The sequence below is a fragment of the Drosophila miranda genome (assembly GCF_003369915.1).
Source record: "Drosophila miranda strain MSH22 chromosome Y unlocalized genomic scaffold, D.miranda_PacBio2.1 Contig_Y2_pilon, whole genome shotgun sequence".
Taxonomy (NCBI): Eukaryota; Metazoa; Arthropoda; class Insecta; order Diptera; family Drosophilidae; genus Drosophila; species Drosophila miranda.
Window position 1 is genome coordinate 10,769,822 of NW_022881614.1, and position 26,873 is coordinate 10,796,694.

General features: G+C 43.7%; 6 protein-coding genes and 1 pseudogene across 7 annotated transcripts; 4 read left to right on the plus strand and 3 right to left on the minus strand.

Annotated features, from left to right (window-relative positions):
* Positions 1–261: 261 nt before the first annotated feature.
* Positions 262–1,429, plus strand: LOC117193140 (chaperone protein DnaJ-like; the record flags this gene model as incomplete). Its single annotated transcript, XM_033397870.1, has 2 exons — positions 262–757; positions 824–1,429. Coding segments are annotated over 2 exons (885 nt in total), but the record flags the coding sequence as incomplete, so codon positions are not given.
* A 1,282-nt stretch (positions 1,430–2,711) lies between these two features.
* LOC117193019 (protein tumorous imaginal discs, mitochondrial-like) lies at positions 2,712–3,712 on the minus strand. Its single transcript, XM_033397736.1, has 2 exons — positions 3,698–3,712; positions 2,712–3,623 (listed from the first exon to the last, which is right to left on the minus strand). Exons 1-2 carry the CDS (start codon positions 3,710–3,712, stop codon positions 2,814–2,816), a joined length of 825 nt encoding a protein of 274 aa, XP_033253627.1. The 3' UTR covers positions 2,712–2,813.
* Positions 3,713–3,717: 5 nt separating this feature from the next.
* LOC117193139 (protein tumorous imaginal discs, mitochondrial-like) lies at positions 3,718–4,254 on the minus strand. The gene has a single exon (XM_033397869.1). It carries the CDS (start codon positions 4,227–4,229, stop codon positions 3,852–3,854), a length of 378 nt encoding a protein of 125 aa, XP_033253760.1. The 5' UTR covers positions 4,230–4,254; the 3' UTR covers positions 3,718–3,851.
* A 141-nt stretch (positions 4,255–4,395) lies between these two features.
* Positions 4,396–5,028, plus strand: LOC117193141 (mediator of RNA polymerase II transcription subunit 24-like). The gene is made up of 2 exons (XM_033397871.1): positions 4,396–4,506; positions 4,569–5,028. The coding sequence occupies exons 1-2, from the start codon at positions 4,471–4,473 to the stop codon at positions 4,767–4,769; spliced, it is 237 nt and encodes a 78-aa protein (XP_033253762.1). The 5' UTR covers positions 4,396–4,470; the 3' UTR covers positions 4,770–5,028.
* A 1,902-nt stretch (positions 5,029–6,930) lies between these two features.
* Positions 6,931–7,829, plus strand: LOC117193137 (protein tumorous imaginal discs, mitochondrial-like). Its single transcript, XM_033397867.1, has 2 exons — positions 6,931–7,017; positions 7,084–7,829. The coding sequence occupies exon 2, from the start codon at positions 7,224–7,226 to the stop codon at positions 7,815–7,817; it is 594 nt and encodes a 197-aa protein (XP_033253758.1). The 5' UTR covers positions 6,931–7,017; positions 7,084–7,223; the 3' UTR covers positions 7,818–7,829.
* Positions 7,830–22,006: 14,177 nt separating this feature from the next.
* LOC117193481 (mediator of RNA polymerase II transcription subunit 24-like) lies at positions 22,007–24,495 on the minus strand. 2 transcript variants are annotated; one of them, XM_033398233.1, is made up of 3 exons: positions 24,227–24,472; positions 22,509–22,595; positions 22,011–22,446 (listed from the first exon to the last, which is right to left on the minus strand). In XM_033398233.1, the coding sequence occupies exons 1-3, from the start codon at positions 24,314–24,316 to the stop codon at positions 22,246–22,248; spliced, it is 378 nt and encodes a 125-aa protein (XP_033254124.1). In that variant the 5' UTR covers positions 24,317–24,472; the 3' UTR covers positions 22,011–22,245. The 2 variants fall into 2 exon arrangements, with proteins under 2 accessions (XP_033254125.1, XP_033254124.1); XM_033398234.1 differs by lacking the exon at positions 22,509–22,595 and having other exon boundaries at positions 22,007–22,446; positions 24,227–24,495.
* On the plus strand, positions 22,689–24,189 carry LOC117193480 (annotated as a pseudogene).
* Positions 24,496–26,873: the final 2,378 nt, after the last annotated feature.

The following is a 26,873-nucleotide window of genomic DNA, read 5'->3' on the forward strand; positions in this document are numbered from 1 at the left end:
CATCTCCACTGACGCCTCGGGGCAGTACCTGAAAATCGGAGGCACAATATTTATTAAATTATAAAACATCTATCTATGCCTTTCCTGTCAAGGCTTCATAGGGATTCCGGCCGAATCTCCAAACCAATCAGTGCTATCCTAACTATTGTAAAACTGACATCGTAAAAAAATCAAGTCAGCTTATTTCTGGTCTATTTATTCTGAATTTTGGCAAGAATATGTCCCGCTTAAGTCTCTTGAGCAACCGCGCGCTTCTGCTAAGACGAACCACATTGGCCAGACTATACGGGCCGCTGTCCCCTGAAAGCTGAGAGAGGGTACGCCGCGTACCAATTTAAACAGCCCAAGACATTTTACTATCCAGATAGTAAACAAGAAGCGGAACGTAAGAGTGGCGTTACCACTGAACAAGCGCAACGTCAGCTCGAATATGGCGGCAAGCCAAAGGACTTTTACTACAAGGTCCTAGGCGTCGGCAAGTACGCTACCAGCAAGGAAATACGCAACGCCTACTTGATGCTAGCCAAGCGCTATCATCCCGACAAAATGGGCTCGGGGAGGTCCCTGAAACACTTTCAGGAGATCTCCAATGCCTATCATATTCTGACAGATGAAAACAAAAGGCTGGAGTACGATCAACTGGGGGGTGTCAAGGACGAGAAGGCGTTCCTCGAGCAAGCAACTGTGAATCCGACTATCTTGGGGCAAAAGCTGGACGAGGCTAAGAAACTTCAGGCGGAGACAGACGCAAACGATGGTGAGCTGTCGTGTCAATGTGTCCTTGCAACCCCTAGATTAAATAGTAGTCTCCCCTCCCGTATAGAAATCAATAATCTGAAGCAGCTGAATGGCAAGAGCTTTGAATTGAGTCTTAGCTTCGAAGAAGCCGCCAATGGGTGCAAGAAGCGCGTGGACATACGCTACCTGCGGAAGTGTGGCAAGTGCGGCGGCAAGTCGCAGTTGATGACGCATCGTGATGTCGGGAAGGAGCCATGCCGACGCTGCAATGGCGCAGGCAAGGTGACCAAGCGGACGGTGACCTTTACGGCCGAAAAGACATGTGAACACTGTAAAGGAAAGGGATTCATCAACCGCCGCGACTGCGAGCCGTGTGGCAACCGCGGTTTCATAGCATCCGGTGTCGAGGTGCTGGTTAAGGTACCGCCTGGATCTAAGGACGGCGATGTTATCACCATCACCATGCTTTTATAAAGCAAAAATTGGGTCCAAGTTGTGCGAATTACGGCAGCATGCTATCGCTAAAAAACATATTGCGTCCAATGCAATCATGAACTAAATACCTTTTATTAAAAAGTCCTCAAAAACCAGAGGAGCACGAGACTGCGATTTGTTGTGAAGTGGAAAAATGCATGTCATTACTTAAAAACTAAATATAAATAAAAAAAAGTATATCGTCAAAATTAAAGTATCTATGATTTTGATGTGTTTTTATGTTTAGCTTATTTTTAAACTATTTGTTTTTAATTTTTAGCTTGTTCTAGCTTATTATACCCGATGCTCAAAATGAGTATTGGGGTATATTAGATTTGTGGTAAAAGTGGATGTGTGTAACGTCAAAAAGGAATCGTTTCCGACCCCATAAAGTATATATATTCTTGATCAGCATCAATAGCCGAGTCGATTGAGCCATGTCTGTCTGTCCGTCTGTCCGTCTGTCCGTCCGTCCGTCTGTCCGTCTGTCCGTCCCCTTGAGCGCCTAGTGCTATAAGACTATAAGAGCGAGAGCAACGATGTTTTGGATCCAGATTTCTGTGATATGTCACTGCTACAAGAATATTTCAAAACTTTGCCCCGCCCACTTCCGCCCCCACAAAGGGCGAAAATCTGTGGCATCCACAATTTCGACGATACGAGAAAACTAAAAACGCAGAATCGTAGAAGATGACTATATCTTCTAGAGTGCAAAATCTGAACCAGATCGTATAATTATTATAGCCAGAATCAAGAAAACAATTTCATTTTTTCTCGCCTTGTCTCTCTCTAACCCACACGTAGCATAGCCGGCTTTGCTTAGAGTAAAACATTAGCGCCTAGATCTCAGAGACTATAAAAGCTAGAGCAACCAAATTGGGTATCCACACTCCTTATATATCGGACCGAGACGAGTTTGTTTCAAAATTTCGGCACACCCCCTTCCGCCCCCGAAAAGGATGAAAATCTGGGGATATTCACAAATCTCAGAGACTATTAAGGCTAGAGTAACCAAATTTGGTATCCGCACTCCTGTTAGATCTCACTATAAAACGTATATCTCAAAATTTCGCCCCACCCCCTTCCGCCCCCACAAAGGACGAAAATCTGTTGCAGCCACAATATTGCACAGTCGAGAAAACTAAAAACGCAGAATCATAGATAATGATCATATATATCAGATTGCTGAATCTGGATCAGATCAGATCATTTTTATAGCCAAAAGGAACAAATCAATTTGCACTGGCTACGCAGCACCCGACGTCACGCTCAGACTGATTTTCTGTCTCTCTCGCACGCACTCCTTGTCGTGTCGTTTAATATTAGCGGCGTCTGCCGGAGGAGAGCCATACTGGCTTAGTATCGGGTATAACTGTAGAGTTGCGGTCTCCGCAGCAACTCACAACGTTCCCCCTCGTTTTTTTCTTCAATCTAGCTTATGGGGACTCTCAAAATCTGGCAGCACTACTACGGGGCGGTGCTCTAAAAAAAAGAAATAGTTTGTCGTTTGAAATGCATACTTAATTTAAACATTATTTAACAGAGTAATTGACAGAGTAATTTAACAGAAAATTTAACAAGATTAGTTTTGAAGCGCTATGCTATTTGTTTTTTAGGTTTTGCGCTCGAAAATGGGATCTTCTGCCTTGGCTAAACTCAGGATCAGAAGACGCTGCTTCATTGAAAGTTTTGTAGGTATGTAAACTTTCAAAGTTACTACGTGGTTGCCCACTCCATTCTCGCAGCGTATGCCCTTGCTGCTTCATTGAAAGTTTTGTAGGTATGTAAACTTTCAAAGTTACTACGTGGTTGCCCACTCCATTCTCGCAGCGTATGCCCTTGCTCTTGATTATTATCTCACTATTTGTCTGCGTTCCTGGGTCAACGCGTATTTCCACAGGCTCGTGGAGGCCGCGAACAGTGAACCTGCCGCCTAAAATGGCTTGCGATATAGTTATCAGCTTGTCACTATGGACATCAAGGCCATATCGGCGAAAGTAGTCGCTGCGTTCGACCACCTGGCGATAATTAACACGTTCTTGGGTATTCGAGTTTTGGATGGTGATAACATCGCCGTCCTTAGATCCAGGCGGTACCTTAACCAGCACCTCGACACCGGATGCTATGAAACCGCGGTTGCCACACGGCTCGCAGTCGCGGCGGTTGATGAATCCCTTTCCTTTACAGTGTTCACATGTCTTTTCGGCCGTAAAGGTCACCGTCCGCTTGGTCACCTTGCCTGCGCCATTGCAGCGTCGGCATGGCTCCTTCCCGACATCACGATGCGTCATCAACTGCGACTTGCCGCCGCACTTGCCACACTTCCGCAGGTAGCGTATGTCCACGCGCTTCTTGCACCCATTGGCGGCTTCTTCGAAGCTAAGACTCAATTCAAAGCTCTTGCCATTCAGCTGCTTCAGATTATTGATTTCTATACGGGAGGGGAGACTACTATTTAATCTAGGGGTTGCAAGGACACATTGACACGACAGCTCACCATCGTTTGCGTCTGTCTCCGCCTGAAGTTTCTTAGCCTCGTCCAGCTTTTGCCCCAAGATCGTCGGATTCACAGTTGCTTGCTCGAGGAACGCCTTCTCGTCCTTGACACCCCCCAGTTGATCGTACTCCAGCCTTTGTATTCATCTGTCAGAATATGATAGGCATTGGAGGGACCTCCCCGAGCCCATTTCGTCGGGATGATAGCGCTTGGCTAGCATCAAGTAGGCGTTGCGTATTTCCTTGCTGGTAGCGTACTTGCCGACGCCTAGGACCTTGTAGTAAAAGTCCTTTGGCTTGCCGCCATCTTCGAGCTGACGTTGCGCTTGTTCAGTGGTAACGCCACTCTTACGTTCCGCTTCTTGTTTACGATCTGGATAGTAAAATGTCTTGGGTTGTTTAAATTGGTACGCGGCGTACCCTCTCTCAGCTTTCAGGGGACAGCGGCCTATGTATAGTCTGGCCAATGTGGTTCGTCTTAGCAGAAGCGCGCGGTTGCTCAAGAGACTTAAGCGGGACATATTCTTGCCAAAATTCAGAATAAATAGACCAGAAATAAGCTGACTTGATTTTTTTACGATGTCAGTTTTACAACAGTTAGGATAGCACTGATTGGTTTGGAGATTCGGCCGGAATCCCTATGAAGCCTTGACAGGAAAGGCATAGATAGATGTTTTATAATTTAATAAATATTGTGCCTCCGATTTTCAGGTGCTGCCCCGAGGCGTCAGTGGAGATGTGTACAATTTGGCCGATTGCCTCATGCAGCAGGCGCTGATTGGCTCCACAGCCAATCCAGTGAGTGTTACCTCCTTGATATTTGACCTTAACTTAAACCATTATGATTTTTGTCCTCTCAGCTGGTACTCAACTACCTGAAGCACTCGTTGTGTGCCCACCTCGTCTCGCATGGCGCAGTGCTCCGCTGCATAGCCAGATATGATAAACTGGAGCGTATCTACTGCATCACATCGCTGCTGGAGTTTCTAGTACATACATACATACATTTGTATGTACATATATCTAACAGATTTAATTTTTGGCGGGGAACATGGATGTGACTTAATTACTTAAAAGTCTTGAAATTAAGTCATATCAAGTCGACTCAAAGGTCAGATTAATTTTTGACCCCATTTAATATATAATGGCCTCCTCGTGGTGTTCCCTGGGTACCGATCTTCAATCGGGAGCCAATTCGAGCGGCGACTTTAAGTACATATGTATGTATGTATGTATTTACGTATATACATATATGTAGTTACATATATGAACATTCTTAAGGCATATCCTCTATTTATAGAAAGAAATATATACATATATTTATGCAAATTTATTTATATATTTTTTCTTATATTGTATATTTAGATACATCATTGTTTTAGTTATAATAAACAAAAAAGTCGAGAACCGACGGCGTTTGCATAATTTTTATAATTTATAATAAACCTGTTTAAAATAAGGAAATAAATGTGTAATTATATTATTGTAATATTTTATATTTTGTGGTATAAATCAAACAAATAACAGCTTTTATTTCATTTCCCGCGCCCTAGTGTACCATACTCCCACCCCCTGCCCATTCTTCATTTATTTTGTGGCAGTAGGTCAGTCCCTCAAAAGACCCAAAACAAGAACCAAACTCAAATTTCAGTTCTAGCGGCCAGCAATACTAAACACACACACGCAAAGTACGTGAGAATGCATGTGCACCCATACACTACAACATGCTGGTGACAAAACAGAACCAGACCTGAGAGAGTTCAAAAAATCTGAAAAAGCATACAATCACATATTTTTGTCGAAACATATTGCGTGTGTACTAAACATGCAAAGATTTTCTCTCTGCGCTCTCTCTCATGATGACGTCACTCTGGGGAACTGAACGCGCTAGCCAGTGTGTGACGCTTTCGTTGTATGAACTGGCACATCTATATACTGTATGGTTAGTGATTTCTGAGGGTCGGACGGTATATTTTATCGATAAATCCGCGGTCACACTGTTTACACCTCTACGGTGCGGTGTTGCCATTTTCGCTTATTTTAAGCTAGATTTGGCTTATTTTAAAACCAAATAGCTCGAAAAATATTTGAAATGCTTATAGCTTGAAATCTAGCTTATTCAAAGGTTCATTTAGCTTATTTTGGATTAAAATAATTAGTACAGCAAAATTTTAGTTTTTTGATTTTATTGAAATATTTGTTAATTTTTAGCGGGAAAATCATAAAATTCAAAAAAAAACCAGGGGGAACGTTGTGAGTTGCTGCGGAGACCGCAACTCTACAGTTATACCCGATACTAAGTCAGTATGGCTCTCCTCCGGCAGACGCCGCTAATATTAAACGACACGACAAGGAGTGCGTGCGAGAGAGACAGAAAATCAGTCTGAGCGTGACGTCGGGTGCTGCGTAGCCAGTGCAAATTGATTTGTTCCTTTTGGCTATAAAAATGATCTGATCTGATCCAGATTCAGCAATCTGATATATATGATCATTATCTATGATTCTGCGTTTTTAGTTTTCTCGTATCCTCAATATTGTGGATGCAACAGATTTTCGTCCTTTGTGGGGCGGAAAGGGGTGGGGCGAAATTTTGAGATATACGTTTTATAGTGAGATCTAATAGGAGTGCGGATACCAAATTTGGTTACTCTAGCCTTAATAGTCTCTGAGATTTGTGAATATCCACAGATTTGCATCCTTTGCGGCGGCGGAAGGGGGTGTGGCGAAATTTTGAAACAAACTCGTCTCGGTCCGATATATTAGGAGTGTGGATACCAAATTTGGTTGCTCTAGCTTTTATACTCTCTTTTGAGCAACCGCGCGCTTCTGCTAAGACGAACCACATTGGCCAGACTATACATAGGCCGCTGTCCTCTGAAAGCTGAGAGAGGGTACGCCGCGTACCAATTTAAACAACCCAAGACATTTTACTATCCAGATCGTAAACAAGAAGCGGAACGTAAGAGTGGCGTTACCACTGAACAAGCGCAACGTCAGCTCGAAGATGGCGGCAAGCCAAAGGACTTTTACTACAAGGTCCTAGGCGTCGGCAAGTACGCTACCAGCAAGGAAATACGCAACGCCTACTTGATGCTAGCCAAGCGCTATCATCCCGACAAAAATGGGCTCGGGGAGGTCCCTAAAACACTTTCAGGAGATCTCCAATGCCTATCATATTCTGACAGATGAAAACAAAAGGCTGGAGTACGATCAAGCAAGCAATCGAGCAAGCAACTGTGAATCCGACGATCTTGGGGCAAAAGCTGGACGAGGCTAAGAAACTTCAGGCGGAGACAGACGCAAACGATGGTGAGCTGTCGTGTCAATGTGTCCTTGCAACCCCTAGATTAAATAGTAGTCTCCCCTCCCGTATAGAAATCAATAATCTGAAGCAGCTGAATGGCAAGAGCTTTGAATTGAGTCTTAGCTTCGAAGAAGCCGCCAATGGGTGCAAGAAGCGCGTGGACATACGCTACCTGCGGAAGTGTGGCAAATGCGGCGGCTAGTCGCAGTTGATGACGCATCGTGATGTCGGGAAGGAGCCATGCCGACGCTGCAATGGCGCAGGCAAGGTGACCAAGCGGACGGTGACCTTTACGGCCGAAAAGACATGTGAACACTGTAAAGGAAAGGGATTCATCAACCGACGCGACTGCGAGCCGTGTGGCAACCGCGGTTTCATAGCATCCGGTGTCGAGGTGCTGGTTAAGGTACCGCCTGGATCTAAGGACGGCGATGTTATCACCATCCAAAACCCGAATACCCAAGAACGTGTTAATTATCGCCTGGTGGTCGAACGCAGCGACTACTTTCGCCGATATGGCCTTGATGTCCATAGTGACAAGCTGATAACTATATCGCAAGCCATTTTAGGCGGAAGGTTCACTGTTCGCGGCCTCCACGAGCCTGTGGAAATACGCGTTGACCCAGGAACGCAGACAAATAGTGAGATAATAATCAAGAGCAAGGGCATACGCTGCGAGAATGGAGTGGGCAACCACGTAGTAACTTTGAAAGTTTTCATACCTACAAAACTTTCAATGAAGCAGCGTCTTCTGATCCTGAGTTTAGCCCATGCAGAAGATCCCATTTTCGAGCGCAAAACCTAAAAAACAAATAGCATAGCGTGTAGTGCGCTTGTTGTAAGAAAAAATTGTTTGCATCGACGTCTTAATTTTCCCTAAAATTATGCTACGCGAATAGGCTAAGTCTTCTGTTGGGTCCAAGAAAGCTAAGCTTTTAACACGCCATCTACTGGGTGCGCTTCGTCACCGTGGGCTGCCCATATTATTTTGTTTGGCTGACGTTTTAATCGGCCTCCTCCTCCCACTGTCATTTTGACAAATCGAAAAGAAAAAGGGAAGAACGAGGGGATGAGGCCTTGATTTCCGGGAGAAGCAGCTCGCTCTCTCCTCGTGGTATCCGAACAGTACGGACGTACTTATCCAGCTCAAAAAAAAAAAAAAATTAATAAAAGGTAAAAATCAAATAAAAGTTCTTGGGAGATCAGCACGATCCGCCGGCCTTTCGGAAGAAAGACCCCATCCACCCAGACGAGAAACCAATCCCCGAGCCACGGTGCAGAGGATGGTGCGAATTTTCTGACGATCGCCCCAAAGCGGGCCACCGTAGAGTTGGGAAGCTCCACCCAACGCCCCAACGCCCTCCGCCAACGCGGTCCACCGTAGAGTTGGGAAGCTCCACCTAAAGCCCCAACGCCATCCACCACAGCGAGCCCTTCAGCAGTTCCCGAGCTTCAGCGCCGACAGAGAGCGGCCCCTCAGCCGTTTCCGAGCTTTAGCGCCGGCAGCAGCGAGCTCTTCGCCGCCCCAACGCGAGCCGTCGCGACCGAGAGTGGGCCATCCAGCCACCGGGCCAAGAGCCTTAAACAAAAAGTGCCAAGTGATCTTCCTTGCCAGGAATAACCAGACCCGTCCAAGGAAAAAGAGACCCTGACCCGAATTTTTTTTGTCACCGTGCTTCGCCCTAACCTAAAAGCCAGATCATGACATGTGAAGGTTAAATGTATTAAATAAACCCCAACGGAACGGGCAGAACTCGTATGATCCTCTTGTGGCCCATTGTGCGTTTATTCCCAAAGAACTTATGTGCGCTTGTTAGGCCGTTGACCCCTTTGTGCATATAAAACGAAACCAGATGCTTGGAGCTTTTTCCGTGCGCCCACAACTTGGTCTATGGATCAAGACCTACCCCAACGAATCTAAATAAACGAATAAATATTGAATAAAGTATAAAATATAGAAGTTAAAGATGGAATAATTTGATTTATGAACTATATATGCTCAAAAAAAAAAGCCCTAAACAAAAAGAAAAAGAAGATCAAGATAATCTGGTGTTAGCCGTGGTCATGCGTGTGCATGTGTGTGTGCTCTCTCTCTAAAACTTACAGGTATTCCCCTCGCCGAAAGATCTTTTGGACGTGGCCGGAACATGAAAGTACGTAAGTGAACAAACTCCCAGTTAACGTTTATAAACTTTTAACATAAAGAGACAAAAGAAAAAACCATACATGAGCCCGGTCGCCCGTAGTCTTTGATTTTTCCCTAAATTATGTTGGAGCTTTTTTTGTTGTAAAGAGGCCTTAAGCCCACGCAAAGCTCAAGAGCTTTGGAAGCTGTAAGCTTTAGCGCAGATCAGCGGCAGCAGGTGCTTCACACCTATGCGACGGTGATTAGTTACCCTTACTTTTGCATTAATACAAAAATACCGAAAATGAAGAAATCTTAAATTACAAAAGTTCCTACTTAAATATTCATTATTATTGTTATTATTCGTTAAATTATTCCCAGTACCCTACCACCTGTTTTTGAGATCATATATTTTATTCCTATTATTTAAAATTATTATTCCTACAGTTTTAATTCTCTTATTGCCCTAGCTTATACTCACCCCATAACTATCTATCATTTTCCTTCTACCCATGTATTTAGCTTTAGGCACTATCGATAAAAATAAATATTGTTAAAGATTTGGAAATGAATTGTTAGAAGATTTTTGTTTAGGAGCCATGCAGGGATCGATGAGGGAGAGTGAGGTATGACCCCCGGCGAGAAAAGGGATCATCCATAAGCCATATTTTCTTCGGAATTAGGATGATCAAGGTTGGGAGGGCCATGGCTGTTGCATCCAACACCAGCACAGCTACCCGTCGGTTCGGGTATGCAACGCGGAAGCCCACTTCCCTGTCCCCTTAATTCCTTTGTCCCTTCTAATTCCCCCAGCCTCCTCATCCTCCTTCCCCAACCCCCTAACACTAGTCATACGGTCATACGCAGGGTATCGCACGCGAAAAAAAATAATAATAAGATAAGGTATCTACGCGAGCACGTATAGGAAAGGACCAGTATAGGAACCCCCCCATACTACCGATCATACAGCCGGGGCCAGCGCGTGCGCCAGTCCTGCCCGATACACCCCCGACCAGCTCGAGTGGCACCGCCACACACAACAATCGTTGTATGTGATATGCTACATTTATCTTATTTTGGAGCCCAACGTGGGGCCGATCCGGCTTGCCCCATTTAAAGAAATAACTTGGTCAAAAGTAACACCTGACTTTTATCCTTGCCAGACCGTTTTTTTTGTGGTTTTTTTGCTCGTCTTTCCTCTGCAACTTATCCAGTGGATACTGTGGATCCGTGTAAGCTCATCATGGCCTACAGGGCCTAGTATCGTGCAGGGTATATTGGCGTGCAGTGGGTCCGATACACTGGAAGTGTTATAACTTATATTGGGTATAACTCCGTGGGTCGAGCTTAGCCTATCAACTAGTTGAAGATTGTTATAGGAGCTAAGCGAGAACACTACTGCAGGAAAGGAGAGCGCATTCCACATCGTTTATGATGAAATTCTACGAAGATTGCCCTAATTAACTGGGTTTTGGCTGTCCCGAGGAACCCCTGAGAAGATTACTGAGGTTGCAAGCCTCGGTAAGCCTAGGTGACATCGGACTCCCATACTACCTGATGATTAGTGGAACTAATCCAGCACCTTTCTCAGCCCCAATACTTCTGATCTGACCTTTTAGATTTCGCCGGATGAGGGATTATTTATCCTGCCACGGATTAACTTGTGAGGCAGATTTCAGTTATAAGTAGATTACCCTATTCCTGTCCCTTCCCTACCCGAAAACAATGCAATCCGCTTTACTCTATTCCTACCCAAAAAACGATTGCATGGCTCCTAAACTGTTTTGATATCTACATATCTATTGACTGTGACTTTTTTTGTATTATTTTCTTTTGCATTTGCTATATATATCTAATATATTCATACTTGGTGGTGCCCAAACCGAAATGGTGGTGTCTCGTAGTACGGAGAATTTAGCCCTCTCAGAAGACACGGGGAAACATTGCCAAATTTGCTCTGAAGTAATCGTTTACCAGATACAACTATTGTCGGCCAGTTGTGGGCACACCTTCCACAGAGTGTGCTTCACCGCTAAAAGTGGTAACAAACGGAAGTGTCCCACTTGTCAGCAAGACCTGAACATCACATCGGCCTCAGCTGAGAATCTTAGTCCCATTGGTCCGTCTACGTCTAGAGCACGAATGCCATCTGTTACTCAGTCCCTTCAGACTAGAAGTCCAAGCAAAAGAGTTGAAGCGTTAAGCCCTCTTGAGATGGCTAACTCAGAGAATGCCAACAGGTCTCCAATCTCCGTCGACCCTCAACAGAATCAGGCCGCTATGGCGGAAACTATACAGCAGTCCATAGTGGACGCGATTAGAGTAGCTATGGTAGAGCAAACCCGAATTTTGGCGACCAGCATGGCTGATCAAACTAACCGGCTAGTTCGAGCCATTTCCGATGGACTTCAAAGTACGGCATCTGTACCCTCCCCGAACATAAATGCAGCTCGGATGCAACCGGTAGCAGAACTAGAACAGCAAATGATCGAGCAACTTTTTCGGCTGTCCACTAGTGAACAGGTACCAGTGCCGGGGATTAATCAATCGGGAAATAGTTCGTCACCCTCGAATTTGGGGCAAACCCGTAATGTTGGCTCAGGAGTTTCCACAGGTTCCTCCGCTTCATCCCTTCGGGCAGATCGTGTTAGCCAGATAATGTCTAATTGGAAACTGCGGTTTACGGGAAAGGCTGGTATGTCGATTGAGGACTTCATTTACCGTATTGAAGCACTTACAAAGCAAACTTTGGACGGTAACTTTGAAATAACAGCTCGATACGCCAGTAACCTCTTTGATGGAAGCGCCAGCGAGTGGTTTTGGCGGTATCATAAAAGTGTCCCTGAAGTCCGTTGGGCAGATCTATGCCTAGCCTTGCGTGGCCAATTTAAAGACGATAGAACAGATAGGAATATCAGAACAGAGATCGAATTAAGGAAACAGCAAACAAACGAGTCCTTTGATGATTTTTATGGCGTAATTGCCGCATTGGCAGATAAACTGTCTGAGCCCATGTCTGAGGCAGCCTTAGTTGAGACACTGCGAGCAAACCTTTTGGCTGAGATACAGCATGAAATTTTATATGAGTCGGCTGCGACGGTGAAATCCTTACGTCACCTGGTCCGAACGCGAGAAATATTCATGCAGTCCGTAGCTAAAACCAAGCCTCCCCTGGCGGCCCCCCGAACTTTACCACGCCGCCAAGTCAATGCTATATTAGACGAATCTATTGCCCCAGATAGTGAAGAAGTAGGTGAAGAAGAAGATCTGGAAGTATCAGCCGTAGAGTTCGTCTGTTGGAATTGCGGTGGCAAAGGCCATCGATACCAAGAGTGCATGGCCGAACGTAGGGTATTTTGCTATGGTTGTGGCAGGGCCGATACTTATAAGCCTAGTTGCAGGAAGTGCAACCCCCACACGGCAAAAAACTCGTTGTCGCGTGCACCGCCGAAAAGTGCACGCAAACAACTGGTCAACCAAGCGACCAATACCGAGTGATCAATTCTTCTCCTTCCACTGACCTTATTATACCAGACGTGTCAAACAGCGTATACGCTGACCACCTTGCTAGCCCTCCAAATCGATCCCAGCGCCGAAGAAGCGATTTTAAGAAACATTGCAAACTTGAGAAAAGACTGCTCTTAGCTTCTGTAGTTGGAAAACCAAATGATTTACGACCCCATGCTCAGATTATGCTTTTTGGTAAACCAGTCTTAGGACTAATGGATACTGGAGCTTCAGTTAGCTGCATAGGGGGAAGTTGCGCGTCCGACGTTATTCGGAATAAAGTCCAATATAAGCCGCTGTCCCTAAAAGTTAGAACTGCCGACGGAAAGAGCCAAAGTATAGTCGGCAAAATTTCCGCAAAAGTCACGTATAGAGGGGAATCCAAGGAACTTTGTTTTTATATTGTACCTTCCTTGACGGGTAATCTCTATTTAGGAATCGATTTTTGGACGGCTTTTGAACTTTTACCGTTGCACTTGATGACACAAAATTTGCGTATTGAAACCTTAGAAGACCCCACAATGAGGGCGCTTCTGCCTTCACAGCAAGTATTACTACAGGAGGTAATAGCTCTCTTCCCATCTTACTCAAAGCAAGGTCTAGGAAAGACCTCTGTAATCACTCACACGATAGAGGTAGCCGACGCAAAGCCCATTAAACAACGCCACTATGCGGTGTCACCGGCAACGGAGAAGCTAATGTACGAGGAATTAGACCGAATGCTGAAGCTTGGGGTTATACAAGAATCGGTTAGTTCGTGGTCTTCGCCCGTAGTGCTGGTTAAAAAGCCTGGCAAGGTTAGATTGTGTATCGATTGTAGGAAAGTAAACTCGGTCACGGTAAAGGATGCATATCCCATGCCCCTTATAGACGGAATCCTGAGTAGACTACCGAAAGCAGAGTTCATCACAAGCATCGATCTAAAGGACGCGTTTTGGCAAATCCCTCTCGATCAAAAATCTCGTGATAAGACAGCGTTTACCGTGCCTGGCCGTCCCTTATACGAGTTTGTCGTCATGCCATTCGGCTTAACCAACGCACCCTGTACCTTGTCGCGACTTATGGATAAAGTCATACCAGCCCATCTACGGAATGAAATATTCATATATCTTGACGACCTCTTAGTTATATCCGATAATTTTGAGCACCATCTGGAGGTGTTGTCCCTGGTCGCATCCCAACTTTCCAAGGCCAATCTTACTATAAATGTGGAGAAAAGCAAATTTTGCCGGAAAGAAGTTAAATATTTAGGCCACGTGATTGGTGGTGGGAATATTCGCACTGATCCTGACAAAATAGCCGCCGTTAAGGACTTTCCAGCTCCCCAGTCGATCAAACAAGTTCGTCGATTTCTTGGAATGACAGGCTGGTACCACAAGTTCATCCACAATTATGCAGCTATTAGTTCACCCATATCAGATACTCTGAAATCTAAGCGCAAGTTTATTTGGACTGACGAGGCTCAGCTTGCTTTCGAGTCATTAAAGTCCCAAATGTGTTCCGCGCCAGTTCTACATAGCCCAAATTTCTCCATACCATTCTCAATACACTGTGACGCCAGTCATACCGGCGTAGGGGCAGTTCTAATGCAAGAAAACAACGAGGGCGCAGACGTACCAATTGCTTTTATGTCGAAAAAGCTTAACAAATGCCAGAGGCAGTACACTGTAACTGAAAAAGAGTGTTACGCTGCGGTTTTAGCCGTAAAAAAGTTCAGGGCATACATTGAGGGCCAAGAATTCACAATCATTACAGATCATGCCTCCTTAAAGTGGCTAATGTCGCAGGCTGATCTTAGCTCCCGATTGGCTCGCTGGTCCTTAAAGTTGCAGGGATTTGAATTTAAAATCTTACACCGAAAAGGGAGTGATAACATAGTCCCCGATGCCTTGTCCCGTACGCACTCAGAAGACTTGTCCTTCTTGGCAATTGATAGCATGTTGGTCGACCCTGATTCTCCTGAGTTCAAATCACCAGAATATCAGTCAATTAAAGAGAAGATTAGGTTGAACAGTTCCCGATTGCCTGATCTGAAAATCAAAGATGAACGCATCTTTCGGCGTGCGGAACATGCCGATGGAACCAAGATCACAGACGATTCCTGCTGGAAACTTTGGATACCCCCATCCCTTGTAAAACCCGTCCTCAAAGCTGCCCATGAGGATCCCTTGTGTGCCCACAGTGGGATAAATAAAACCCTTGAAAGACTCAGGCGATCTTATTATTGGCCAAACTTAGCGGTGGATGTCAAAGAACTCATAAATAATTGCCATATCTGTAAAACCACGAAGCATCCAAATCAACCCTTAAAGCCACCAATGGGAAATACGGGCTTACCTTCTCGATTCTTTCAAAAATTATTTGTAGACTTTTTAGGACCTTATCCGAGAAGCAAGTCAGGAAATATTGGCATCTTTGTCGTGTTAGACCATCTGTCAAAATTTCCATTTTTGAAGCCTGTACGAAAATTTACAGCAGATTCCATAAAACGCTTCCTGGAAGAAGACCTCTTTCACTGTTTCGGGGTCCCCGAAACCATCGTAAGCGATAATGGGGTCCAATTTAAATCTCACACTTTTAACTCCTTGCTTGACAAATATAATATCTCTCATGTCTATACTGCCTTTTATTCTCCTCAAGCCAATGCTTCGGAGAGAGTAAATAGATCCGTTCTGGCGGCCATAAAAAGTTATGTTGACCCGGATCAACGTAATTGGGATGAGAAATTAAGCAGCATTTGCTGTGCACTTCGGTCTAGCCATCATTTAGCCATAAGCACTACCCCGTATCGGCTTGCTTTTGGACAGCATATGGTAACCGATGCCAGTAGCTATAAACTGATGCGTAACCTAGACATGTTAGAAGATCGCGGTGTCCAATTTTCGCGAGAAGATTCCTTCGACATAATTCGCAGCAAAGCAAAAGGCTCTATACAGGCCCAGCACTTCCGAAATGCCAGATCCTATAACTTACGAACGAGACAAATTTCCTATAGGGATGGACAGGAAGTATATAGACGTAACTTTCAGCAAAGCAATTTCGCTAAGGGCTTTAGCGCAAAGTTAGCACCAACCTTTATAAAGTCCCGAGTGCGCAGGAAGCTAGGAAACTGCTATTACGAACTTGAAGATCTTCAAGGCCGCCTTGTAGGCAAATTTCATACCAAGGATATAAAACCTTGACATGAATTGTTACAAGCGCGGATCCCACTTTGGGTGTCCCACCCCAAGCGAGATTTAAGTGGGGGGGATTATGTAGTGCGCTTGTTGTAAGAAAAAATTGTTTGCATCGACGTCTTAATTTTCCCTAAAATTATGCTACGCGAATAGGCTAAGTCTTCTGTTGGGTCCAAGAAAGCTAAGCTTTTAACACGCCATCTACTGGGTGCGCTTCGTCACCGTGGGCTGCCCATATTATTTTGTTTGGCTGACGTTTTAATCGGCCTCCTCCTCCCACTGTCATTTTGACAAATCGAAAAGAAAAAGGGAAGAACGAGGGGATGAGGCCTTGATTTCCGGGAGAAGCAGCTCGCTCTCTCCTCGTGGTATCCGAACAGTACGGACGTACTTATCCAGCTCAAAAAAAAAAAAAATTAATAAAAGGTAAAAATCAAATAAAAGTTCTTGGGAGATCAGCACGATCCGCCGGCCTTTCGGAAGAAAGACCCCATCCACCCAGACGAGAAACCAATCCCCGAGCCACGGTGCAGAGGATGGTGCGAATTTTCTGACGATCGCCCCAAAGCGGGCCACCGTAGAGTTGGGAAGCTCCACCCAACGCCCCAACGCCCTCCGCCAACGCGGTCCACCGTAGAGTTGGGAAGCTCCACCTAAAGCCCCAACGCCATCCACCACAGCGAGCCCTTCAGCAGTTCCCGAGCTTCAGCGCCGACAGAGAGCGGCCCCTCAGCCGTTTCCGAGCTTTAGCGCCGGCAGCAGCGAGCTCTTCGCCGCCCCAACGCGAGCCGTCGCGACCGAGAGTGGGCCATCCAGCCACCGGGCCAAGAGCCTTAAACAAAAAGTGCCAAGTGATCTTCCTTGCCAGGAATAACCAGACCCGTCCAAGGAAAAAGAGACCCTGACCCGAATTTTTTTTGTCACCGTGCTTCGCCCTAACCTAAAAGCCAGATCATGACATGTGAAGGTTAAATGTATTAAATAAACCCCAACGGAACGGGCAGAACTCGTATGATCCTCTTGTGGCCCATTGTGCGTTTATTCCCAAAGAACTTATGTGCGCTTGTTAGGCCGTTGACCCCTTTGTGCATATAAAACGAAACCAGATGCTTGGAGCTTTTTCCGTGCGCCCACAACTTGGTCTATGGATCAAGACCTACCCCAACGAATCTAAATAAACGAATAAATATTGAATAAAGTATAAAATATAGAAGTTAAAGATGGAATAATTTGATTTATGAACTATATATGCTCAAAAAAAAAAGCCCTAAACAAAAAGAAAAAGAAGATCAAGATAATCTGGTGTTAGCCGTGGTCATGCGTGTGCATGTGTGTGTGCTCTCTCTCTAAAACTTACAGGTATTCCCCTCGCCGAAAGATCTTTTGGACGTGGCCGGAACATGAAAGTACGTAAGTGAACAAACTCCCAGTTAACGTTTATAAACTTTTAACATAAAGAGACAAAAGAAAAAACCATACATGAGCCCGGTCGCCCGTAGTCTTTGATTTTTCCCTAAATTATGTTGGAGCTTTTTTTGTTGTAAAGAGGCCTTAAGCCCACGCAAAGCTCAAGAGCTTTGGAAGCTGTAAGCTTTAGCGCAGATCAGCGGCAGCAGGTGCTTCACACCTATGCGACGGTGATTAGTTACCCTTACTTTTGCATTAATACAAAAATACCGAAAATGAAGAAATCTTAAATTACAAAAGTTCCTACTTAAATATTCATTATTATTGTTATTATTCGTTAAATTATTCCCAGTACCCTACCACCTGTTTTTGAGATCATATATTTTATTCCTATTATTTAAAATTATTATTCCTATAGTTTTAATTCTCTTATTGCCCTAGCTTATACTCACCCCATAACTATCTATCATTTTCCTTCTACCCATGTATTTAGCTTTAGGCACTATCGATAAAAATAAATATTGTTAAAGATTTGGAAATGAATTGTTAGAAGATTTTTGTTTAGGAGCCATGCAGGGATCGATGAGGGAGAGTGAGGTATGACCCCCGGCGAGAAAAGGGATCATCCATAAGCCATATTTTCTTCGGAATTAGGATGATCAAGGTTGGGAGGGCCATGGCTGTTGCATCCAACACCAGCACAGCTACCCGTCGGTTCGGGTATGCAACGCGGAAGCCCACTTCCCTGTCCCCTTAATTCCTTTGTCCCTTCTAATTCCCCCAGCCTCCTCATCCTCCTTCCCCAACCCCCTAACACTAGTCATACGGTCATACGCAGGGTATCGCACGCGAAAAAAAATAATAATAAGATAAGGTATCTACGCGAGCACGTATAGGAAAGGACCAGTATAGGAACCCCCCCATACTACCAATCATACAGCCGGAGCCAGCGCGTGCACCAGTCCTGCCCGATACACCCCCGACCAGCTCGAGTGGCACCGCCACACACAACAATCGTTGTATGTGATATGCTACAAGCGCTTCAAAACTAATCTTGTTAAATTTTCTGTTAAATTACTCTGTTAAATAATGTTTAAATTAAGTATGCATTTCAAACGACAAACTATTTGATTGTTGCTTGCCTTCTTTATGTTGATGCCCCATTGAGAGTCCGACCAGCGTTCTCGCCACGCCACATAGATGAGCTGAAGGATTTTGTTGTTCTCCTTCATATCCCTCGCTCAAACTCCACTCTCTTTCCGTGATGCAGTTACTTCTTTATTTTAAATTTTTAAGTAACTAAATATTGTTACTTTTCAGTTGTTTTCTTTTTTTTTTAGAGCACCGCACCGTAGTAGTGCTGCGAGATTTTGAGAGTCCCCATAAGCTAGATTGAAGAAAAAAATAAGCTAGAACAAGCTAAAAACGAGGGGGAACGTTGTGAGTTGCTGCGGACACCGCAACTCTACAGTTATACCCGATACTAAGTCAGTATGGCTCTCCTCCGGCAGACGCCGCTAATATTAAACGACACGACAAAGAGTGCGTGCGAGAGAGACAGAAAATCAGTCTGAGCGTGACGTCGGGCGCTGCGTAGTCAGTGCAAATTGATTTGTTCCTTTTGGCTATAAAAATTATCTGATCTGGTCCAGATGCAGCAATCTGATAGATATGGTCGTTATCTATGATTCTGCGTTTTTAGTTTGCTCGAATGTGCAATATTGTGGATGCAACAGATTTTCGTCCTTTGTGGGGGCGGAAGGGGGTGGGGCGAAATTCTGAGATATACGTTTTATAGTGAGATCTAACAGAAGTGCGGATACCAAATTTGGTTACTCTAGCCTTAATAGTCTTTGAGATTTGTGGATGCCCCAGATTTTCGTCCTTTGCGGGGGCGGAAGGGGGTGTGGCGAAATTTTGAAACAAACTCGTCTCGGTCCGATATATTAGAAGTGTGGATACCAAATTTGGTTGCTCTAGCTTTTATAGTCTCTGAGATCTAGGCGCTAATGTTTTACTCTAAGCAAAGCCGGCTATGCTACGTGTGTGTTAGAGAGAGACAGGGCGAGACAAAATGAAATTGTTTTCTTGATTCTGGCTATAATAATTATACGATCTGGTTCAGATTTTGCACTCTAGAACATATAGTCATCCTCTACGATTCTGCGTTTTTGGTTTTATCGTATCTTTAAAAATGTGGATGCCACAGATTTTCGTCCTTTGTGGGGGCGGAAGTGGGCGGGGCGAAGTTTTGAAATATTTTTGTAGCAGTGACATATCACAGAAGTCTGGATACAAAACATCGTTGCTCTAGCTCTTATAGTCTTTGAGCACTAGGCGCTGAAGGGGACGGACAGACGGACGGACGGACGGACGGACGGACAGACGGACAGACGGACGGACGGACAGACGGACAGACAGACATGTCTCAATCGACTCGGCTATTGATGCTGATCAAGAATATACATACTTTATGGGGTCGGAAACGATTCCTTCTGGACGTTACACACATCCACTTTTACCGCAAATCTAATATACCCCAATTCTCATTTTGAGTATCGGGTATAATTAAAAACAAATAGTTTAAAGATAAGCTAACCATAAAAACACATCAAAATCATAGATACTTTAGTTTTGACGATATACTTTTTTTTAATTCTATTTATTTTTTAAGTAATGACATGCATTTTTCCACTTTACAACAAATCACAGTCCCGTGCTCCTCTGGTTTTTGAGGACTTTTTAATAAAAGGTATTTTGTTAGTTCATGCTTGCATTGGACGCAATATGTTTTTAGCGACAGCATGCTGCCGTAATTCGCACAACTTGGACCCAATTTTTGCTTTATAAAAGCAGCTGTACGATTTTGTGGGGTCAGTTGGCACGTTGCGTAGACACTCCAAAAATTCATCAAAATTTAACCAGAAATGTGGAAATATTGATTATAAGACACTTTCGGCATTTTCTCTTATGTAAATGTGCAAACATGTGCAATACTGTGGTATGACTAAAATATATCAACGAAAGATTACTATACATTTATACACAAAATTGGATGATATACCAAAATAAGAACTATTTCTTGTTATACCCGATACTCAAAATGAGTATTGGGGTATATTAGATTTGTGGCAAAAGTGGATGTGTGTAACATCCAAAAGGAATCGTTTCCGACCCCATAAAGTATATATATTCTTGATCAGCATCAATAGCCGAGTCGGTTGAGCCATGTCTGTCTGTCCGTCTGTCCGTCCGTCCGTCTGTCCGTCTGTCCGTCCCCTTCAGCGCCTAGTGCTATAAGACTATAAGAGCGAGAGCAACGATGTTTTGGATCCAGACTTCTGTGATATGTCACTGCTACAGGAATGTTTCAAAACTTTGCCCCGCCCACTTCCGCCCCCACAAAAGGCGAAAATCTGTGGCATCCACAATTTCGACGATACGAGAAAACTAAAAACGCAGAATCGTAGAAGATGACTATATCTTCTAGAGTGCAAAATCTGAACCAGATCGTATAATTATTATAGCCAGAATCAAGAAAACAATTTCATTTTTTCTCGCCCTGTCTCTCTCTAACACAAACGTAGCATAGCCGGCTTTGCTTAGAGTAAAACATTAACGCCTAGATCTCAGAGAGTATAAAAGCTAGAGCAACCAAATTTGGTATCCACACTTCTAATATATCGGACCGAGACGAGTTTGTTTCAAAATTTCGCCACACCCCCTTCCGCTCCCGCAAAGGACGAAAATCTGGGGATATTCAAAAATCTCAGAGACTATTAAGGCTAGAGTAACCAAATTTGGTATCGGCACTCCTGTTAGATCTAACTATAAAACGTGTATCTCAAAATTTCGCCCCACCCCCTTCCGCCCACACAAAGGACGAAATTCTGTTGCATCCACAATATTGCACATTCGAGAAAACTAAAAACGCAGAATCATAGATAATGATCATATATATCAGATTGCTGAATCTGGATCAGATCAGATCATTTTTATAGCTATTTGGTTTTAAAATAAGCCAAATCTAGCTTAAAATAAGCGAAAGCGGCAACACCGCACCGTAGAGGTGTAACCAGTGTGACCGCGGATTTATCGATAAAATATACCGTCCGACCCTCAGAAATCACTAACCATACAGTATATAGATGTGCCAGTTCATACAACGAAAGCGTCACACATTGGCTAGCGCGTTCAGTACGCCAGAGTGACGTCATCATGAGAGAGAGAGCGCAGAGAGAACATCTTTGCATGTGTTAGTACACACGCAATATGTTTCGACAAAAATATGTGATTGTATGCTTATTCAGATTTTTTGAACTCTCTCAGGTCTGGTTCTGTTTTGCCACCAGCATGTTTTAGTGTATGGGTGCACATGCATTCTCACGTACTTTGCGTGTGTGTGTTTAGTATTGCTGGCCGCTAGAACTGAAATTTGAGTTTGGTTCTTGTTTTGGGTCTTTTGATGGACTGACCTACTGCCACAAAATAAATGAAGAATGGGCAGGGGGTGGGGGTATGGTACACTAGGGCGCGGGAAATGAAATAAGAGCTGTTATTTGTTTGATTTATACCACAAAATATAAAATATTACAATAATATAATTACACATTTATTTCCTTATTTTAAACAGGTTTATTATAAATTATAAAAATTATGCAAACGCCGTCGGTTCTCGACTTTTTTGTTTATTATAACTAAAACAATGATGTATATAAATATACAATATAAGAAAAAATATATACATATATACTTAATTAAATTTGCATAAATATATATATTTATTTCTATAAACAGAGAATATGCCTTAAGAATGTTCATATATGTAACTACATATATGTATATACGTAAATACATACATATGTACTTAAAGTCGCCGCTCAAATTGGCTCCCGATTGAAGATCGGTACCCAAAGAACACCACGAGGAGGCCATTATATATTAAATGGGGTCAAAAATTAATCTGACCTTTGAGTCGACTTGATATGACTTAATTTCAAGACTTTTAAGTAATTAGGTCACATCCATTTTCCCCGCCTAAAATTAAATCTGTTAGATATATGTACATACATATGTATGTATGTATGTACTAGAAACTCCAGCAGCGATGTGATGCAGTAGATACGCTCCAGTTTATCATATCTGGCTATGCAGCGGAGCACTACGGCATGCGAGACGAGGTGGGCACACAACGAGTGCTTCAGGTAGTTGAGTACCAGCTGAGAGGACAAAAATCATAATGGTTTAAGTTAAGGTCAAATATCAAGGAGGTAACACTCACTGGATTGGCTGTGGAGCCAATCAGCGCCTGCTGCATGAGGCAATCGGCCAAATTGTACACATCTCCACTGACGCCTCGGGGCAGCACCTGAAAATCGGAGGCACAATATTTATTAAGTTATAAAACATCTATCTATGCCTTTCCTGTCAAGGCTTCATAGGGATTCCGGCCGAATCTCCAAACCAATCATTGCTATCCTAACTATTGTAAAACTGACATCGTAAAAAAATCAAGTCAGCTTATTTCTGGTCTATTTATTCTGAATTTTGGCAAGAATATGTCCCGCTTAAGTCTCTTGAGCAACCGCGCGCTTCTGCTAAGACGAACCACATTGGCCAGACTATACATAGGCCGCTGTCCCCTGAAAGCTGAGAGAGGGTACGCCGCGTACCAATTTAAACAACCCAAGACATTTTACTATCCAGATCGTAAACAAGAAGCGGAACGTAAGAGTGGCGTTACCACTGAACAAGCGCAACGTCAGCTCGAAGATGGCGGCAAGCCAAAGGACTTTTACTACAAGGTCCTAGGCGTCGGCAAGTACGCTACCAGCAAGGAAATACGCAACGCCTACTTGATGCTAGCCAAGCGCTATCATCCCGACAAAATGGGCTCGGGGAGGTCCCTCCAATGCCTATCATATTCTGACAGATGAAAACAAAAGGCTGGAGTACGATCAACTGGGAGGTGTCAAGGACGAGAAGACGTTCCTCGAGCAAGCAACTGTGAATCCGACGATCTTGGGGCAAAAGCTGGACGAGGCTAAGAAACTTCAGGCGGAGACAGACGCAAACGATGGTGAGCTGTCGTGTCAATGTGTCCTTGCAACCCCTAGATTAAATAGTAGTCTCCCCTCCCGTATAGAAATCAATAATCTGAAGCAGCTGAATGGCAAGAGCTTTGAATTGAGTCTTAGCTTCGAAGAAGCCGCCAATGGGTGCAAGAAGCGCGTGGACATACGCTACCTGCGGAAGTGTGGCAAGTGCGGCGGCAAGTCGCAGTTGATGACGCATCGTGATGTCGGGAAGGAGCCATGCCGACGCTGCAATGGCGCAGGCAAGGTGACCAAGCGGACGGTGACCTTTACGGCCGAAAAGACATGTGAACACTGTAAAGGAAAGGGATTCATCAACCGCCGCGACTGCGAGCCGTGTGGCAACCGCGGTTTCATGGCATCCGGTGTCGAGGTGCTGGTTAAGGTACCGCCTGGATCTAAGGACGGCGATGTTATCACCATCCAAAACCCGAATACCCAAGAACGTGTTAATTATCGCCTGGTGGTCGAACGCAGCGACTACTTTCGCCGATATGGCCTTGATGTCCATAGCGACAAGCTGATAACTATATCGCAAGCCATTTTAGGCGGCAGGTTCACTGTTCGCGGCCTCCACGAGCCTGTGGAAATACGCGTTGACCCAGGAACGCAGACAAATAGTGAGATAATAATCAAGAGCAAGGGCATACGCTGCGAGAATGGAGTGGGCAACCACGTAGTAACTTTGAAAGTTTTCATACCTACAAAACTTTCAATGAAGCAGCGTCTTCTGATCCTGAGTTTAGCCCAGGCAGAAGATCCCATTTTCGAGCGCAAAACCTAAAAATCAAATAGCATAGCGCTTCAAAACTAATCTTGTTAAATTTTCTGTTAAATTACTCTGTTAAATAATGTTTAAATTAAGTATGCATTTCAAACGACAAACTATTTGATTGTTGCTTGCCTTCTTTATGTTGATGCCCCATTGAGAGTCCGACCAGCGTTCTCGCCACGCCACATAGATGAGCTGAAGGATTTTGTTGTTCTCCTTCATGTCCCTCGCTCAAACTCCACTCTCCTTCCGTGATGCAGTTACTTCTTTATTTTAAATTTTTAAGTAACTAAATATTGTTACTTTTCAGTTGTTTTCTTTTTTTTTAGAGCACCGCACCGTAGTAGTGCTGCCAGATTTTGAGAGTCCCCATAAGCTAGATTGAAGAAAAAAATAAGCTAGAACAAGCTAAAAACGAGGGGGAACGTTGTGAGTTGCTGCGGACACCGCAACTCTACAGTTATACCCGATACTAAGTCAGTATGGCTCTCCTCCGGCAGACGCCGCTAATATTAAACGACACGACAAAGAGTGCGTGCGAGAGAGACAGAAAATCAGTCTGAGCGTGACGTCGGGCGCTGCGTAGCCAGTGCAAATTGATTTGTTCCTATTGGCTGTAAAAATTATCTGATCTGGTCCAGATTCAGCAATCTGATAGATATGGTCGTTATCTATGATTCTGCGTTTTTAGTTTTCTCGAATGTGCAATATTGTGGATGCAACAGATTTTCGTATTTTGTGGGGCGGAAAGGGGTGGGGCAAAATTCTGAGATATACGTTTTATAGTGAGATCTAACAGAAGTGCGGATACCAAATTTGGTTACTCTAGCCTTAATAGTCTTTGAGATTTGTGAATGCCCCAGATTTTCGTCCTTTGCGGGGGCGGAAGGGGGTCTGGCGAAATTTGGACACGAAACGATCAAGGTCCGATATCACAGGAGTGTGGATACCAAATTTGGTTGCTCTGGCTCTTATAGGTTCTGAGATCTTTGAACTCATATTTTGCAATTGGCAAAACCGACCATGAAACCTGTGTGTTAGAGAGAGACAGAGCGAGTAAGAATGAAATTGTTTTCTTGATTCTGCCTATAATCATCAGGCGATCTGGTTGAGATCTTACATTCTAAAACATATAGTCATCCTCTACGATTCTGCGTTTTTGGTTTTATCGTATCTTTAAGAATGTGGATGCCACAGATTTTCGTCCTTTGTGGGGGCGGAAGTGGGCGGGGCGAAGTTTTTAAATATTTTTGTAGCAGTGACATATCACAGAAGTCTGGATCCAAAACATCGTTGCTCTCGCTCTTATAGTCTTTGAGCACTAGGCGCTGAAGGGGACGGACAGACGGACGGACGGACAGACGGACAGACGGACGGACGGACAGACGGACAGACGGAGAGACAGACCTGGCTCAATCGACTCGGCTATTGATGCTGATCAAGAATATATATACTTTATGGGGTCGGAAACGATTCCTTCTGGACGTTACACACATCCACTTTTACCACAAATCTAATATACCCCAATACTCATTTTGAGTATCGGGTATAATTAAAAACAAATAGTTTAAAAATAAGCTAACCATAAAAACACATCAAAATCATAGATACTTTAGTTTTGACGATATACTTTTTTTTAATTATATTTATTTTTTAAGTAATGACTTGCATTTTTCCACTTTACAACAAATCGCAGTCTCGTGCTCCTCTGGTTTTTGAGGACTTTTTAATAAAAGGTATTTTGTTAGTTCATGCTTGCATTGGACGCAATATGTTTTTAGCGACAGCATGCTGCCGTAATTCGCACAACTTGGACCCAATTTTTGCTTTATAAAAGCAGCTGTACGATTTTGAGGGGTCAGTTGGCACGTTGCGTAAACACTCCATAAATTCATCAAAATTTAACCAGAAATGTGGAAATATTGATTATAAGACACTTTCGGCATTTTCTCTTATGTAAATGTGCAAACATGTGCAATACTGTGGTATGACTAAAATTTATCAACGAAAGATTACTATAAATTTATACACCAAATTGGATGATATACCAAAATAAGAACTATTTCTTGTTTTTTATTGAATTTTATGATTTTCCCGCTAAAAATTAACAAATATTTCAATAAAATCAAAAAACAGAAATTTTGCTGTACTAATTATTTTAAGCCAAAATAAGCTAAATGAACCTTTGAATAAGCTAGATTTCAAGCTATAAGCATTTCAAATATTTTTCGAGCTATTTGGTTTTAAAATAAGCCAAATCTAGCTTAAAATAAGCGAAAATGGCAACACCGCACCGTAGAGGTGTAAACAGTGTGACCGCGGATTTATCGATAAAATATACCGTCCGACCCTCAGAAATCACTAACCATACAGTATATAGATGTGCCAGTTCATACAACGAAAGCGTCACACATTGGCTAGCGCGTTCAGTATCCCAGAGTGACGTCATCATGAGAGAGAGAGCGCAGAGAGAACATCTTTGCATGTGTTAGTACACACGCAATATGTTTCGACAAAAATATGTGATTGTATGCTTATTCAGATTTTTTGAACTCTCTCAGGTCTGGTTCTGTTTTGCCACCAGCATGTTTTAGTGTATGGGTGCACATGCATTCTCACGTACTTTGCGTGTGTGTGTTTAGTATTGCTGGCCGCTAGAACTGAAATTTGAGTTTGGTTCTTGTTTTGGGTCTTTTGATGGACTGACCTACTGCCACAAAATAAATGACGAATGGGCAGGGGGTGGGGGTATGGTACACTAGGGCGCGGGAAATGAAAT

Excerpts from the sequence above, each read along its gene's own strand:
- LOC117193139 (XM_033397869.1), bottom strand. The coding sequence starts at position 4,229 with ATGTCCCGCTTAAGTCTCTTGAGCAACCGCGCGCTTCTGCTAAGACGA.
- LOC117193141 (XM_033397871.1), top strand. The coding sequence starts at position 4,471 with ATGCAGCAGGCGCTGATTGGCTCCACAGCCAATCCA. Across the intron at positions 4,507-4,568 it reads TTGGCTCCACAGCCAATCCA|CTGGTACTCAACTACCTGAA; the intron begins GTGAGTGTTACC and ends TTGTCCTCTCAG.
- LOC117193137 (XM_033397867.1), top strand. The coding sequence starts at position 7,224 with ATGACGCATCGTGATGTCGGGAAGGAGCCATGCCGACGCTGCAATGGC.
- LOC117193481 (XM_033398233.1), bottom strand. The coding sequence starts at position 24,316 with ATGAAGGAGAACAACAAAATCCTTCAGCTCATCTATGTGGCGTGGCGA. Across the intron at positions 22,596-24,226 it reads GGGGCATCAACATAAAGAAG|GTGCTGCCCCGAGGCGTCAG; the intron begins GCAAGCAACAAT and ends TCCGATTTTCAG. Across the intron at positions 22,447-22,508 it reads TTGGCTCCACAGCCAATCCA|CTGGTACTCAACTACCTGAA; the intron begins GTGAGTGTTACC and ends TTGTCCTCTCAG.